This window comes from Salvelinus fontinalis, chromosome 23, assembly GCF_029448725.1.
Source record: "Salvelinus fontinalis isolate EN_2023a chromosome 23, ASM2944872v1, whole genome shotgun sequence".
NCBI classification, from domain to species: Eukaryota; Metazoa; Chordata; class Actinopteri; order Salmoniformes; family Salmonidae; genus Salvelinus; species Salvelinus fontinalis.
Genome location: NC_074687.1, coordinates 6,827,749 through 6,842,285, shown reverse-complemented (window position 1 = coordinate 6,842,285; position 14,537 = coordinate 6,827,749). Strand labels below are relative to the sequence as shown.

The 14,537-nt window shown below is 42.2% G+C and overlaps 1 protein-coding gene across 2 annotated transcripts in view; it reads right to left on the bottom strand.

Moving 5' to 3' along the window:
* The window catches only part of sytl5 (synaptotagmin-like 5), a 119,893-nt gene that overhangs the window by 55,773 nt on the left and 49,583 nt on the right, over positions 1-14,537 (bottom strand). Inside the window, exons 2-6 of one of the 2 annotated variants that reach the window (XM_055877751.1) lie at positions 9,187-9,609; positions 4,528-4,743; positions 4,006-4,239; positions 3,465-3,629; positions 1,704-1,815 (exon numbers count right to left, since the gene is read on the bottom strand). In XM_055877751.1, the coding sequence (XP_055733726.1) occupies positions 1,704-1,815; positions 3,465-3,629; positions 4,006-4,239; positions 4,528-4,743; positions 9,187-9,305 (846 nt within the window). In that variant the 5' untranslated portion in view covers positions 9,306-9,609. Of the gene's footprint in view, positions 1-1,697; positions 1,816-3,464; positions 3,630-4,005; positions 4,240-4,527; positions 4,744-9,186; positions 9,610-14,537 lie in introns of both variants that reach the window. The other variant, XM_055877750.1, reaches the window with a different exon arrangement.

The window sequence follows — 14,537 nt, the reverse complement described above, 5'->3', positions numbered from 1 at the left end:
TAGTGTGGAGTGTGATTGAGATTGCGTCATCTGTGGATCTGTTGGGGCGGTATGCGAATTGGAGTGGGTCTAGGGTGTCCAGGAGGATGCTGTTGATGTGAGCCATGACCAGCCTTTCAAAGCACTTCATGGCTACCAACGTGAGTGCCACGGGGCAGTAATCATTTAGGCAGGTTACCTTCGCTTCCTTTGGCACAGGGACTATGGTGGTCTGCTTGAAACATGTAGGTATTACAGATTCGGTCAGGGAGAAGTTGAAAATGTTAGTGAAAACACTTGACAGTTGGTCCGCGCATGCTTTGAGTACATGTCCTGGTAATCCGTCTGGCCCAACTGCTTTGTGAATGTTGACCTGTTTAAAAGTTTTGTTCACATCGGCTAAAGAGAGCGTTATCACGCAGTCATCCAGAACAGTTGGTGATCTCATGCATGCTTCAGTGTTGCTTGCTTTGACGCGAGCATAAAAGGCATTTGGTCTGGTAGGCTCGCATCACTGAGTTTCCCTTTGTAGTCCGTAATAGTTTTCAAGCCCTGCCACATCCGACGAGCGTCAGAGCTGGTGTAGTAGGATTTAATCTTAATCCTGTATTGACGCTTTGCTTGTTTGATGGTTCGTCTGATGGCATAGTGGGATTTCTTATAAGCGTCCGGATTAGTCTCCCGCACCTTGAAAGCGGCAGCTCTAGCCTTTAGCTCGATGCGGATGTTGCCTGTAAACCATGGCTTCTGGTTGGGATATGTACATACAGTCACTGTGGGGACGACATCATCGATGCACTTATTGATGAAGCTGATGACTGAGGTGGTGTATTCCTCAATGCCATTGGATGAATCCTGGGAACATATTCCAGTCTGTGCTAGCAAAACAGTCCTGTAGTGTATCATCCGCATCATCTGACCACTTCAGTATTGAGCGAGTCACTGGTACTTCCTGCTTTAGTTTTTGCTCGTAAGCAGGAATCAGGAGGATAGTATTATGGTCAGATTTGCCAAATGGAGGGCGGGGGAGAGCTTTGTATGAATCTCTGTGTGTGGAGTAAAGGTGGTCTAGGATATTTTTCCTTGGTTGCACATGTGACATGCTGGTAAAAATTTGGTAAAACGGATTTAAGTTTGCCTGCATTAAAGTCCCCGGCCACTACGCCGCTTCTGGGTGAGCATTTTCTTCTTTGCTTATGGCCTTCTGCCATGCTTACTTGTTTTCATTGCTTTACTGGGAAGCTTAGCAGAAGTAGATATGCTCATGTTATTTATTTTAGTGCAGGGTGAGCTGCACACAGTGGACTTCCTCCTAGGGCATACCGTTTCAGTGCTAACAGTATAAATCTGGTTCATAGGCACATGATTACTGCATACAATAGCTGTAGGAACAGCAGAGACATTCAGGACAGTTAGGGACATAAATTATGTTACTTACATTGTGTCTACCAACGCTCCTGGTGTAATGTACATTTGCTGAAGCATTATGACAACTCTGCGTCACAATGGTAGGGATTAGCTGAGTTTGGCTTGGGTCATTGATAAGTTATTGTCTCAACGCAGCCTTATAATGCTGTAAAAAGATTATTGGTGTGTGTGTCTGTTTATCCGTGTGTGTGTGTCTGTCGGTCTGTCTGTCTTTCTGTCTGTGCGTGTGTGTCTGTGTCTGTCCGTGTGTGTCTATGTGTGTGTGTGTGTGTGTCTGTTGGGTTGCTGACCCTGACCCTCCTGCTCTTGCTGCTGGGTGTAGGGGACCTGTCCCTCTCCAGGGTTTGGGAGCGCAGGTTGTTAGGTACAGTACGTATCCCTGAAGACTCCAGAGCCACAACACTACCCCTGAGGACAAGACAGAATACACACCATCACATTACACATCACTACCCCTGAGGACAAGACAGAATACACACCATTACATTACACATCACTACCCCTGAGGACAAGACAGAATACACACCATCACATTACACATCACTACCCCTGAGGACAAGACAGAATACACACCATTACATTACACATCACTACCCCTGAGGACAAGACACAATACACACCATTGCATTACACATCACAACCCCTGAGGCCAAGACAGAATACACACCATTACATTACACATCACTACCCCCTGACAAGACACAATACACACCATTACATTACACATCCCTACCCCTGAGGACAAGACAAAATACACACCATTACATTACACATCACTACCCTTGAGGACAAGACAGAATAAACACCATTACATTACACATCACAACCCCTGAGGCCAAGACAGAATACACACCATTACACTACACATCACTACCCCTGAGGACAAGACAGAATACACACCATTACATTACACATCCCTACCCCTGAGGACAAGACAGAATACACACCATTACATTACACATCACTACCCCTGAGGACAAGACACAATACACACCATTACATTACACATCACTACCCCTGAGGACAAGACAGAATACATCATTACATTACACATCACTACCCCTGAGGACAAGACAGAATATACACCATTACATTACACATTACTACCCCTGAGGACAAGACAGAATACACACCATTACATTACACATAACTACCTCTGAGGACAGACAGAATACACACCATCACATTACACATCACTACCCCTGAGGACAAGACAGAATACACACCATTACATTACACATCACAACCCCTGAGGACAGACAGAATACACACCATCACATTACACATCACTACCCCTGAGGACAGACAGAATACACACCATTACATTACACATCACTACCCCTGACAAGACACAATAAACACCATTACATTACACATCACTACCCCTGAGGACAAGACAGAATACACACCATTACATTACACATCACTAACCCTGAGGACAGACAGAATACACACCATCACATTAAACATCACTACGCCTGAGGTTAATACAGAATACACACCATCACATTAAACATCACTACCCCTGAGGACAAGACAGAATACACACCATCACATTACACATCACTACCCCTGAGGTTAATACAGAATACACACCATCACATTAAACATCACTACCCCTGAGGACAAGACAGAATACACCTCATCACATTAAACATCACTACCCCTGAGGTTAATACAGAATACACACCATCACATTACACATCACTACCCCTGAGGACAAGACAGAATACACACCATCACATTAAACATCACTACCCCTGAGGACAAGACAGAATACACCTCATCACATTACACATCACACACACTGGGATAACACATGAGATTCAGATGATTATTCATCAACAGATGGTTCAATTGGAAATCCAGAGTTGGGGAGCCCTATTTGTGTTTCCTATTTGTGTTTCTTTCACCTATCCAGTAACATCAACTGAGTGGAGACAAGGCAAGGAAGGAGATGATGAACGTAAGGAGACGATGTAAAGAACTTCCTTTAGACAGTGGAGATGTGCCTGTGGTGGGTGTTGCATGGGTGTGGTTTGGTGGTTTGTCCTCACCTATGTGAGGTGGGTTGTGGAGAGTGGGTTGTGGAGCGTGGTGCAGACCGGCCACTGCGTACGCTGTGTGTGTCTGTGTCGGGGACAGGAGCACACACACTCCCACCCTGCACCCCGTTCTCTGGCTTCAGGCTGGGACGGCTGCCCTTCTTATCCAGCAACATCCTAGGATCCAACAGAACTAGTAACTACACACACATCAGACTGTGGTGTGTGTGTGTGTGTGTGTGTGTGTGTGTGTGTGTGTGTGTGTGTGTGTGTGTGTGTGTGTGTGTGTGTGTGTGTGTATGCAATACGAAACCCATTCTCTGATGGAAGCTCAACTCTCCACTTGCCTGTGTAGTAGATTACTCTTTATATTAAATCTGTGCAGTGATCTTCTCCTGTTTCCTTTAATTATATTGTAAATTGTCAAACTGTGATTGACAACTGATTACATGTTCAAGTAATCCAGCCCAAACCTGTTGGTGTACATACTGTATGTGTTTGTATGTGTGTGTATTTGTGTGTATGTGTGTGTATGTGTGTGTGTGTTTCTCACCCTTTCCCTTTCCTCTTGGCACCATCCACCAGGTTCCTCACGGCGCTTCTTCCTGATTTTGGGGTGTCAGGCCTCTCGGGTGTGACAGCTGGCGCTGGGGATTTCCTGTGGGGGCTTCCTACGGGGCTGCTCATTATAGACTGTTTGACCACATCACTGCTGAGCACTGTCCCCTTGTCAAACCGCTTGGACCGCTCCTCTAGGAACCACTCCCCGGTCACCACCTTCAGCTCCCTGCCAATCAGAGACACAGGGGACACCTGACTTCTGACCCCTGTACGGTACACTGACCTCTCAACTTTAAACCTGGCTTTAACCAGCTCTTATGTTCACGTCAATAGGCCCTGATAAGTGATAAGGCCATGTGACAGAGCAAATGAAGACAGCTACAGAGTGGTTAAACAACAAATAGGAGCCATCTGGCCTTAATTAAAACACACACACACACACAGACACACACACACCCAACTGCTAGTAGTGCTAAACCAAGGCCTGTCCCCTGATATCTTTGCCCAGACTCACAAGACTTTGGCACAGATGGAGCACTTCCAATGCTTTGCTTTAGGGGCCATCACGCGACAGTCGCTGCAGACACGCTGTAGACACTGCTCACAGAGCTCCCCGCGGTCGAAAATCAGGCCCAGGCCCTTCAGGCAACGGGCGCATTGACGCTCCCCAACCTCTTGGGGGCGCCGCGAACCCTTACGCCTGATCTCCACCAGCTCATTCTTCAGCTTTCTACAACAGAGAAACAGAGAGAACACTTATCAAGTATGTTATTGTCACTAATTATTACGACCATGATTGTAGTAGTTGTTGTGATGTTGTGGTCGTATTGTGATTATAGTAGTTGTTGTGATCGTATTGTGATTGTAGTAGTTGTTGTGATGTTGTGGTCATATTGTGATTGTAGTGGTTGTTGTGATGTGGTCGTATTGTGATTGTAGTAGTTGTTGTGGTCATATTGTGATTGTAGTGGTTGTTGTGATGTTGTGGTCATATTGTGATTGTAGTGGTTGTTGTGATGTGGTCGTATTGTGATTGTAGTAGTTGTTGTGGTCATATTGTGATTGTAGTGGTTGTTGTGATGTTGTGATTGTAGTGGTTGTTGTGATGTGGTCGTATTGTGATTGTAGTAGTTGTTGTGGTCATATTGTGATTGTAGTGGTTGTTGTGATGTGGTCGTATTGTGATTGTAGTAGTTGTTGTGATCATATTGTGATTGCGGTAGTGGTCATGATGTTGTGAAGTTGTGGTCGTACTGTGATTGTAGTAGTTGTTGTGAAGTTGTGATCGTATTGTGATTGTAGTTGTTGTGGTCGTATTGTGATTGTAGTAGTTCTTGTGATTGTAGTTGTTGTGAAGTCGTGGTCGTATTGTGATTGTAGTTGTGAAGTTGTGGTCGTATTGTGATTGTAGTAGTTGTGAAGTTGTGATCGTATTGTGATTGTAGTTGTTGTGAAGTTGTGATCGTATTGTGATTGTAGTTGTGGTTGTATTGTGTTTGTAGTAGTTGTTGTGATCGTATTGTGATTGTAGTTGTTGTGAAGTTGTGATCGTATTGTGATTGTAGTTGTTGTGAATTTGTGGTCATATTGTGATTGTAGTAGTTGTGATCGTATTGTGATTGTAGTTATTGTGAAGTTGTGATCGTATTGTGATTGTAGTTGCTGTGAAGTTGTGGTCGTATTGTGATTGTAGTTATTGTGAAGTTGTGATCCTATTGTGATTGTAGTTGTGGTTGTATTGTGATTGTAGTAGTTGTTGTGATCGTATTGTGATTGTAGTTGTTGTGAAGTTGTGATCGTATTGTGATTGTAGTTGTTGTGAAGTTGTGGTCGTATTGTGATTGTAGTTATTGTGAAGTTGTGATCCTATTGTGATTGTAGTAGTTGTGATCGTATTGTGATTGTAGTTGTTGTGAAGTTGTGGTCGTATTGTGATTGTAGTAGTTGTGAAGTTGTGATCGTATTGTGATTGTAGTTGTTGTGAATTTGTGGTCGTATTGTGATTGTAGTAGTTGTGATCGTATTGTGATTGTAGTTGTTGTGATCGTATTGTGATTCTAGTTGTTGTGAAGTTGTGGTCGTATTGTGATTGTAGTTATTGTGAAGTTGTGATCCTATTGTGATTGTAGTTGTGGTTGTATTGTGATTGTAGTAGTTGTTGTGATCGTATTGTGATTGTAGCTGTTGTGAAGTTGTGATCGTATTGTGATTGTAGTTGTTGTGAAGTTGTGGTCGTATTGTGATTGTAGTTGTTGTGAAGTTGTGATCGTATTGTGATTGTAGTAGTTGTGATCGTATTGTGATTGTAGTTGTTGTGAAGTTGTGGTCGTATTGTGATTGTAGTTGTTGTGTATTTGTGGTCGTATTGTGATTGTAGTAGTTGTGATCGTATTGTGATTGTAGTTGTTGTGATCGTATTGCGATTGTAGTTATTGTGAAGTTGTGATCCTATTGTGATTGTAGTTGTGGTTGTATTGTGATTGTAGTAGTTGTTGTGATCGTATTGTGATTGTAGTTGTTGTGAAGTTGTGATCCTATTGTGATTGTAGTTGTTGTGAAGTTGTGGTCGTATTGTGATTGTAGTTGTTGTGAAGTTGTGATCCTATTGTGATTGTAGTTGTGGTTGTATTGTGATTGTAGTAGTTGTTGTGATTGTATTGTGATTGTAGTTGTTGTGAAGTTGTGATCGTATTGTGATTGTAGTTGTTGTGAGTTTGTGGTCGTATTGTGATTGTAGTAGGTGTGATCGTATTGTGATTGTAGTTGTTGTGAAGTTGTGATCATATTGTGATTGTAGTTGTTGTGAAGTTGTGGTCGTATTGTGATTGTAGTTGTGGTTGTATTGTGATTGTAGTAGTTGTTGTGATCGTATTGTGATTGTAGTTGTTGTGAAGTTGTGATCGTATTGTGATTGTAGTTGTTGTGAAGTTGTGATCGTATTGTGATTGTCGTTGTTGTGAAGTCGTGGCCGTATTGTGATTGTAGTTGTTGTGAAGTTGTGGTCGTATTTTGATTGTAGTTGTTGTGAATTTGTGGTCGTACTGTGATTGTAGTAGTTGTGATCGTATTGTGATTGTAGTTGTTGTGAAGTTGTGGTCGTATTGTGATTGTAGTAGTTCTTGTGATTGTAGTTGTTGTGAAGTCGTGGTCGTATTGTGATTGTAGTTGTTGTGAAGTTGTGATCCTATTGTGATTGTAGTTGTGGTTGCATTGTGATTGTAGTAGTTGTTGTGATCGTATTGTGATTGTAGTTGTTGTGAAGTTGTGATCGTATTGTGATTGTAGTTGTTGTGAAGTTGTGATCGTATTGTGATTGTAGTTGTTGTGAAGTTGTGATCGTATTGTGATTGTAGTTGTTGTGAATTTGTGGTCGTATTGTGATTGTAGTAGTTCTTGTGATTGTAGTTGTTGTGAAGTCGTGGTCGTATTGTGATTGTAGTTGTTGTGAAGTTTTGATCCTATTGTGATTGTAGTTGTGGTTGTATTGTGTTTGTAGTAGTTGTTGTGATCGTATTGTGATTGTAGTTGTTGTGAAGTTGTGATCGTATTGTGATTGTAGTTGTTGTGAATTTGTGGTCATATTGTGATTGTAGTAGTTGTGATCGTATTGTGATTGTAGTTATTGTGAAGTTGTGATCGTATTGTGATTGTAGTTGCTGTGAAGTTGTGGTCGTATTGTGATTGTAGTTATTGTGAAGTTGTGATCCTATTGTGATTGTAGTTGTGGTTGTATTGTGATTGTAGTAGTTGTTGTGATCGTATTGTGATTGTAGTTGTTGTGAAGTTGTGATCGTATTGTGATTGTAGTTGTTGTGAAGTTGTGGTCGTATTGTGATTGTAGTTGTTGTGAAGTTGTGATCCTATTGTGATTGTAGTTGTGGTTGTATTGTGATTGTAGTAGTTGTTGTGATTGTATTGTGATTGTAGTTGTTGTGAAGTTGTGATCGTATTGTGATTGTAGTTGTTGTGAGTTTGTGGTCGTATTGTGATTGTAGTAGGTGTGATCGTATTGTGATTGTAGTTGTTGTGAAGTTGTGATCATATTGTGATTGTAGTTGTTGTGAAGTTGTGGTCGTATTGTGATTGTAGTTGTGGTTGTATTGTGATTGTAGTAGTTGTTGTGATCGTATTGTGATTGTAGTTGTTGTGAAGTTGTGATCGTATTGTGATTGTAGTTGTTGTGAAGTTGTGATCGTATTGTGATTGTCGTTGTTGTGAAGTCGTGGCCGTATTGTGATTGTAGTTGTTGTGAAGTTGTGGTCGTATTTTGATTGTAGTTGTTGTGAATTTGTGGTCGTACTGTGATTGTAGTAGTTGTGATCGTATTGTGATTGTAGTTGTTGTGAAGTTGTGGTCGTATTGTGATTGTAGTAGTTCTTGTGATTGTAGTTGTTGTGAAGTCGTGGTCGTATTGTGATTGTAGTTGTTGTGAAGTTGTGATCCTATTGTGATTGTAGTTGTGGTTGCATTGTGATTGTAGTAGTTGTTGTGATCGTATTGTGATTGTAGTTGTTGTGAAGTTGTGATCGTATTGTGATTGTAGTTGTTGTGAAGTTGTGATCGTATTGTGATTGTAGTTGTTGTGAAGTTGTGATCGTATTGTGATTGTAGTTGTTGTGAATTTGTGGTCGTATTGTGATTGTAGTAGTTCTTGTGATTGTAGTTGTTGTGAAGTCGTGGTCGTATTGTGATTGTAGTTGTTGTGAAGTTGTGGTCGTATTGTGATTGTAGTTATTGGGAAGTTGTGATCCTATTGCGATTGTAATTGTTGTGAAGTTGTGATCCTATTGTGACTGTAGTTGTTGTGAAGTTGTGGTCGTATTGTGATTGTAGTAGTTCTTGTGATTGTAGTTGTTGTGAAGTTGTGGTCGTATTGTGATTGTAGTTGTTGTGAAGTTTTGATCCTATTGTGATTGTAGTTGTGGTTGTATTGTGATTGTAGTAGTTGTTGTGATCGTATTGTGATTGTAATTGTTGTGAAGTTGTGATCCTATTGTGATTGTAGTTGTTGTGAAGTTGTGGTCGTATTGTGATTGCAGAGGTACGAATAAGGATGATGATTACGATAAAAAAATCCTCATCAACATCAAGGAAGTTGTAGTAGTAGATGTCTCATTGTAGTGGATTGTACGGTGATGATGATGAAAATGATGAAGACTTATTCTGCCCTCACCGTATCCTCTTCTCCTCTAGTTTCCTCAGTTTCTCGTCCTTCTGCAGGACTCCGAGGATCATCTCTCGCTCATGCTCCAGCAGGAACGAGAGGTTCAGCTCCTCAGCACTCTGCTCCATTGGTCCGTCGCTCTCCAAACCAGCCAATTAGAAAAGCCGAGGTGACGCAGAAGGCGTAGTCACATGCAGGGGTGTCAGAGGGCAGCTACATGACCTCACTCAGCATTCCGTTAGGTTTCCGTTAGCGTTCTGTTAGCGTTATCATGGTCTCTGTGTAAAGCAGGACGTTCTCCAGATTTTCCAAGGTTCCTCTAGTATGTTGTTCTCCTTATCTTGTTTCTCTCTGGTGTATCAGACAAACCGCCAATCACACAGCAGTTACTGTATCCCCAAAGACTGGTCCACAGCCAGCCTAAACCGGATCCTGTTCAAAACACAACACAAACTGTTGTTAGGGATCTCTGAAGTTAGAGTCTGCAGCTGACCCTTGATGTTAGAGTCTGGTCTAACAACCTATTGAGCTCATAGTTAATCTCTGGTCTAATCACATTCCCACAGTGTTGAAGCTCTAATGAACAGACAGTTGATATTGATTGTCAGGAGGATTACCATGGTAACTACTACAGTCTAACGGCCCCTGACAATCCCACCCTCACCCAATCAGTCTGAACATCTCACACCCCAGGCACCCCACACGCCATCACCTTCATCACTCTATACCAGTTAACCTTATCAAATTATCTGCGAAATTAGTCAAATTAATAGCTGCTAATACTAATGGCTATACACGCACGCAGGCATGCACTTGGACATAGACACACACAGTATGCACCTGTCCTCTTAACCGATAATAAGTCCACTGGGTACTTGGCCTTCAGCGGCGGTGCAAATGTCAGCCCGTCTCCTGCTGCAGTGCACCATGGGAATGCTAACTGGCTCATTACTGCACGCCACTGTCAACACTGAGTACTGCTGTTGTTTCAAAGACACACACACACACACACACACACACACACACACACACACACACACACACACACACACACACACACACACACACACACACACACACACACACACACACACACACACACACACACACACACACACACACACACACACACACACACACACAGGTTGGTCTTCTTTGATTAGTTCTAAAAGAAAAAGTACACAGACATTTTTGTATATACACAAGCTGTGCTATCTGCGTCAAATCTGTAGTTTAGAAGAATCTGGGTGATTACCCAATTTGTTTCAGTAGCCTTGATCAATAGTTAATTGTCTAATCTATATGCACCCTCCTCTACTGGAGTGAGAGAGAAACTGAAAAATAAATACAATGTAATGATTTTGTTTACAGATGTTCCGCTTTGATCGTCCCCTGAATAACACCGGAGCATAATAGGGACTGAAGTGACATTGGTTCATCCTGTAATTATGATTCAGCTTTTCAAGGGCTGATGATCTGCTTTCAAGTCGCTGACACAGAGACGGAGAGGGTGACGGAGGGATAAAATATCATAGGAGAGACAGGTCAGCGAAGAGGCGGAAGGACGGAGGGCGAGAAAGATGGGAGAGTGATGGAGATAGAAGAGGAATGAATCAGGGGGCAGACAGACTGACAGGAATGGGAGGAGAGGAGAGATACAGTGGAGAACAACACAGGTACAAGGAGAGTGGAAGAGAGCAAGTGAGGGAGAGACGAGAAAACTTAGGTCTTCTGTCTGTGAAGACCATGGAAATATAAGCAAAATGGACATGGTATCATACCAAGCAAGACTAACATGATTGCACAGGTGTGAAAGACTGGGGTTTCTGATGCCCAAAAATGGTGTATGTCTTTATGCAAATGAGACATAAGTATAATATAAGCACATTTACAGATGAAGTTATTATAGCTACAGCAGTGATGCATTGCCTCACTAGAGGCATAAACACCAATACGTGTCCGCTAGTGATTTATCTAGACAAGCACCCTGACTGTTCTATTCTTTGTACCGTGTAAAAAACTTAAATCACATTATCAAAACAATCAACACACATCCACTGTGTGTGTGTGTGTGTGTGTGTGTGTGTGTGTGTGCGTGCGTGCGTGCGTGCGTGTGAAGGAGGACTTCCTGACAGGCCGACCCCAGGTGGTGAAGGTAGGCAACAACACCTCCGTGACGCTGATCGATAACACTTGGGCCCCACAAGGGTATGTACTCAGCCCCCTCCTGTACTCCCTGTTCACCAATGACTACTTGGCCACGCGCGTCTCCAATTGAGAGCCTCCTATCGGGCTGTACCACCGCCTGGTAAGGCAACTGCACCTTACTTTTTCTTTTTGGAGATTTGCTTGTATTGTTAGATTTGTTATTAGATTTGAGTGAAAGATGAGATGAAAGTGAGAGGAGAGGGAAAGAGAAGAGAAAGGTCTGTGTCAATACCATCCTCCATCCATCCCTCCATTTATACCTGTCTATTTCATCCTCATCCTGTCTTCTCTCTCTCCTGCCCTCTCCACTCCCCCTCTTTACATAAACTAGAAGCTAATGAAGAGGCACAGCCACCTCTGTCAAATCTGTCTCAGCCCAGGAGACACTGAGGGGTTTGTGATTAGCATATCAAGTGGTGCTGCGCTGCTCCTCCACAACAACTGACAGATGAATCAACAGCCAGAGACACTAAATGGCTGTTTGGTTAAGCGACAGACAGTGAACATCAACAAGGTTTACCTTTGGTTTGAGTCAATCTGAGTATCAAACAGTTCACTGCACTGCAGCATTTCTCCAGAGTCCTGCATTCTGAGAACTTACACACTTCACAGTCTACTCTACAACATGAGTTACCATTTCCTGCTTCACTTGTGGGGAAATTTTTTTGTCACTCAGAAAAATGTTTTCCGCCAAGACTTTGTCTGATAAGTCTTGTTAATGTAAATGTGAGTACATTCCAACTTAGTGAGATCAAGTGTGTGTGTGGATGAGTGAGATTGTGTGCGTGTGTCCCACTGGGCACAGACGTCAGTTCAATGTCTATTTTTCGATTTACATTTGGTTGAGTTGTCAACTAAGATGAATTAAATATGAAATCACCAAAAAACGTCACCATGACATTGGATTTAGGTTACAAGTTGGGTGAAAAAGATATGAAATTCCCTTACGTTGATGACTTTTAAAAAATCCAATCAGTTTTCCACATTGATTCAACGTCATCAAATATATATTTTTTGTTGAAATGACGAGGAAACAAGGTGTGTGTGTGTGTGTGTACGTGCACTGTTGTGTGTGCTGTCTGTGCACACCCTTATGCGGTAGGACTTGTTTAGCACTGTGCCTTTGTTTCTCTCTGACTCAGAGGGAACAGAAGCAAATACAATCCTCATGGATTTTTATTTGCATTTCATGTAATGACATACACAAAATAGTCCAAATTGGTGAAGTGAAATGAAAAAAATTACTTTTCAAAATATTCTAAACAATTAAAACTGAAAAGTGGTGCGTGCATATGCTATGAAGCCCCTAAATAATATCTGGTGCAACCAATTACCTTCAGATGTCGCATAATTAGTTAAATAAAGTCCACCTATCACATGATCTCAGTATATATACACCTGTTCTAAAAGGCCCCAGAGTCTGCAACACCACTAAGCAAGGTGCACCATCAAGCAAGCGGCACCATGAAGACCAAGGAGCTCTCCAAACAGGTCAGGGACAAAGTTGTGGAGAAGTACAGATCAGGGTTGGGTTATAAAAAAATATCAGAAACTTTGAACATCCCATGGAGCAACATTAAATCCATTATTAAAAAATGGAAAGAATATGGCACCACAACAAACCTGCCAAGAGAGGGTCGCAAACCAAAACTCACGGACCAGGCAAGGAGGGCATTAATCAGAGAGGCAACAAAGAGACCAAAGATAACCGTGAAGGAGCTGCAAAGCTCCACAGCGGAGATTGGAGTATCTGTCCATAGGACCACTTTCAGCAGTACACTCCACAGAGCTGGCCTTTATGGAAGAGTGGCCAGAAAAAAAGCCATTGCTTAAAGAAAAAAATAAGCAAACACGTTTGGTGTTTGCCAAAAGGCACGTGGGAGACTACCCAAACATATAGAAGAAGGTACTCTGGTCAGATGAGACAAATTTAGCTTTTTGTCCATCATGGAAAATGCTATGTCTGGCGCAAACCCAATAACCATCATCACCCCGAGAAATTATGTTTTTCATCGGCAGGGACTGGGAAACTGGTCAGAATTGAAGGAATGATGGATGGGGCTAAATACAGGGAAATTCTTGAGGGAAACCTGTTTCAGTCTCCCAGAGATTTGAAGTTCACCTTCCAGTGGGACAATGACCCTAAGCATACTGCTAAAGCAACACTTAAATGGTTTAAGGGGAAACATTTCAATTATTTGGAATGGCCTAGTCAAAGCCCAGACCTCAATCAAATTGAGAATCTGTGGTATGACTTAAAGATTGCTGTACACCAGCGGATCCCCTCCAACTTGAAGGAGCTAGAGCAGTTTTGCCTTGAAGAATGGGCGAACATCCCAGTGGCTAGATGTGCCAAGCTTATACAGACATACCCCAAGAGACTTGCAGCTGTAATTGCTGCAAAAGGTGGCTCTACAAACTATTGACTTTGGGGGGGTGAATAGTTATGCACACTCAAGTTTTCTGTTTTTTTTGTCTTATTTCTTGCTTGTTTCACAATAAAGAATATTTTGCATCTTCAAAGTGGCATGTTGTGTAAATCAAATGATACAAACCCCCCCAAAAATCTATTTTAATTCCAGGTTGTAAGGCAACAAAATAGGAAAAATGCCAAGGGGGTGAATACTTTCGCAAGCCACTGTATATACACACACATGTCTCTAAGGTCCTCATTTTATGTAACCTGTAGTTACACTATCTGCAATATCTTCCAACATCCGTACTGATTCAGTGCCCTTCTTGACAGCCATACTGTCACGCTCGTCGTCATCATCGTCTGAGGAGGAGTAGTTGGAAGGATCGGAGGACCAAAATGCAGCATGGTATGTGTTCATCATGAATTTAATAAGCAGAGAACACTGAACAAACTATACAAAACAATAAACAAACAACGAACGTGAAGCTATATAAGAAATGTGCTGACACAAGCAACTAACATAGACAATCACCCACAACCCACAATGACAAAACAGGCTACCTAAATATGGTTCCCAATCAGAGACAACGACTAACCCCTGCCTCTGATTGAGAACCATAACAGGCCAAACACAGAAACAGACAAACTAGACATACAACATAGAATGCCCACTCAGATCACACCCTGTCCAAACAAAACATAGAAGCATACAAAGCACACTATGGTCAGGGCGTGA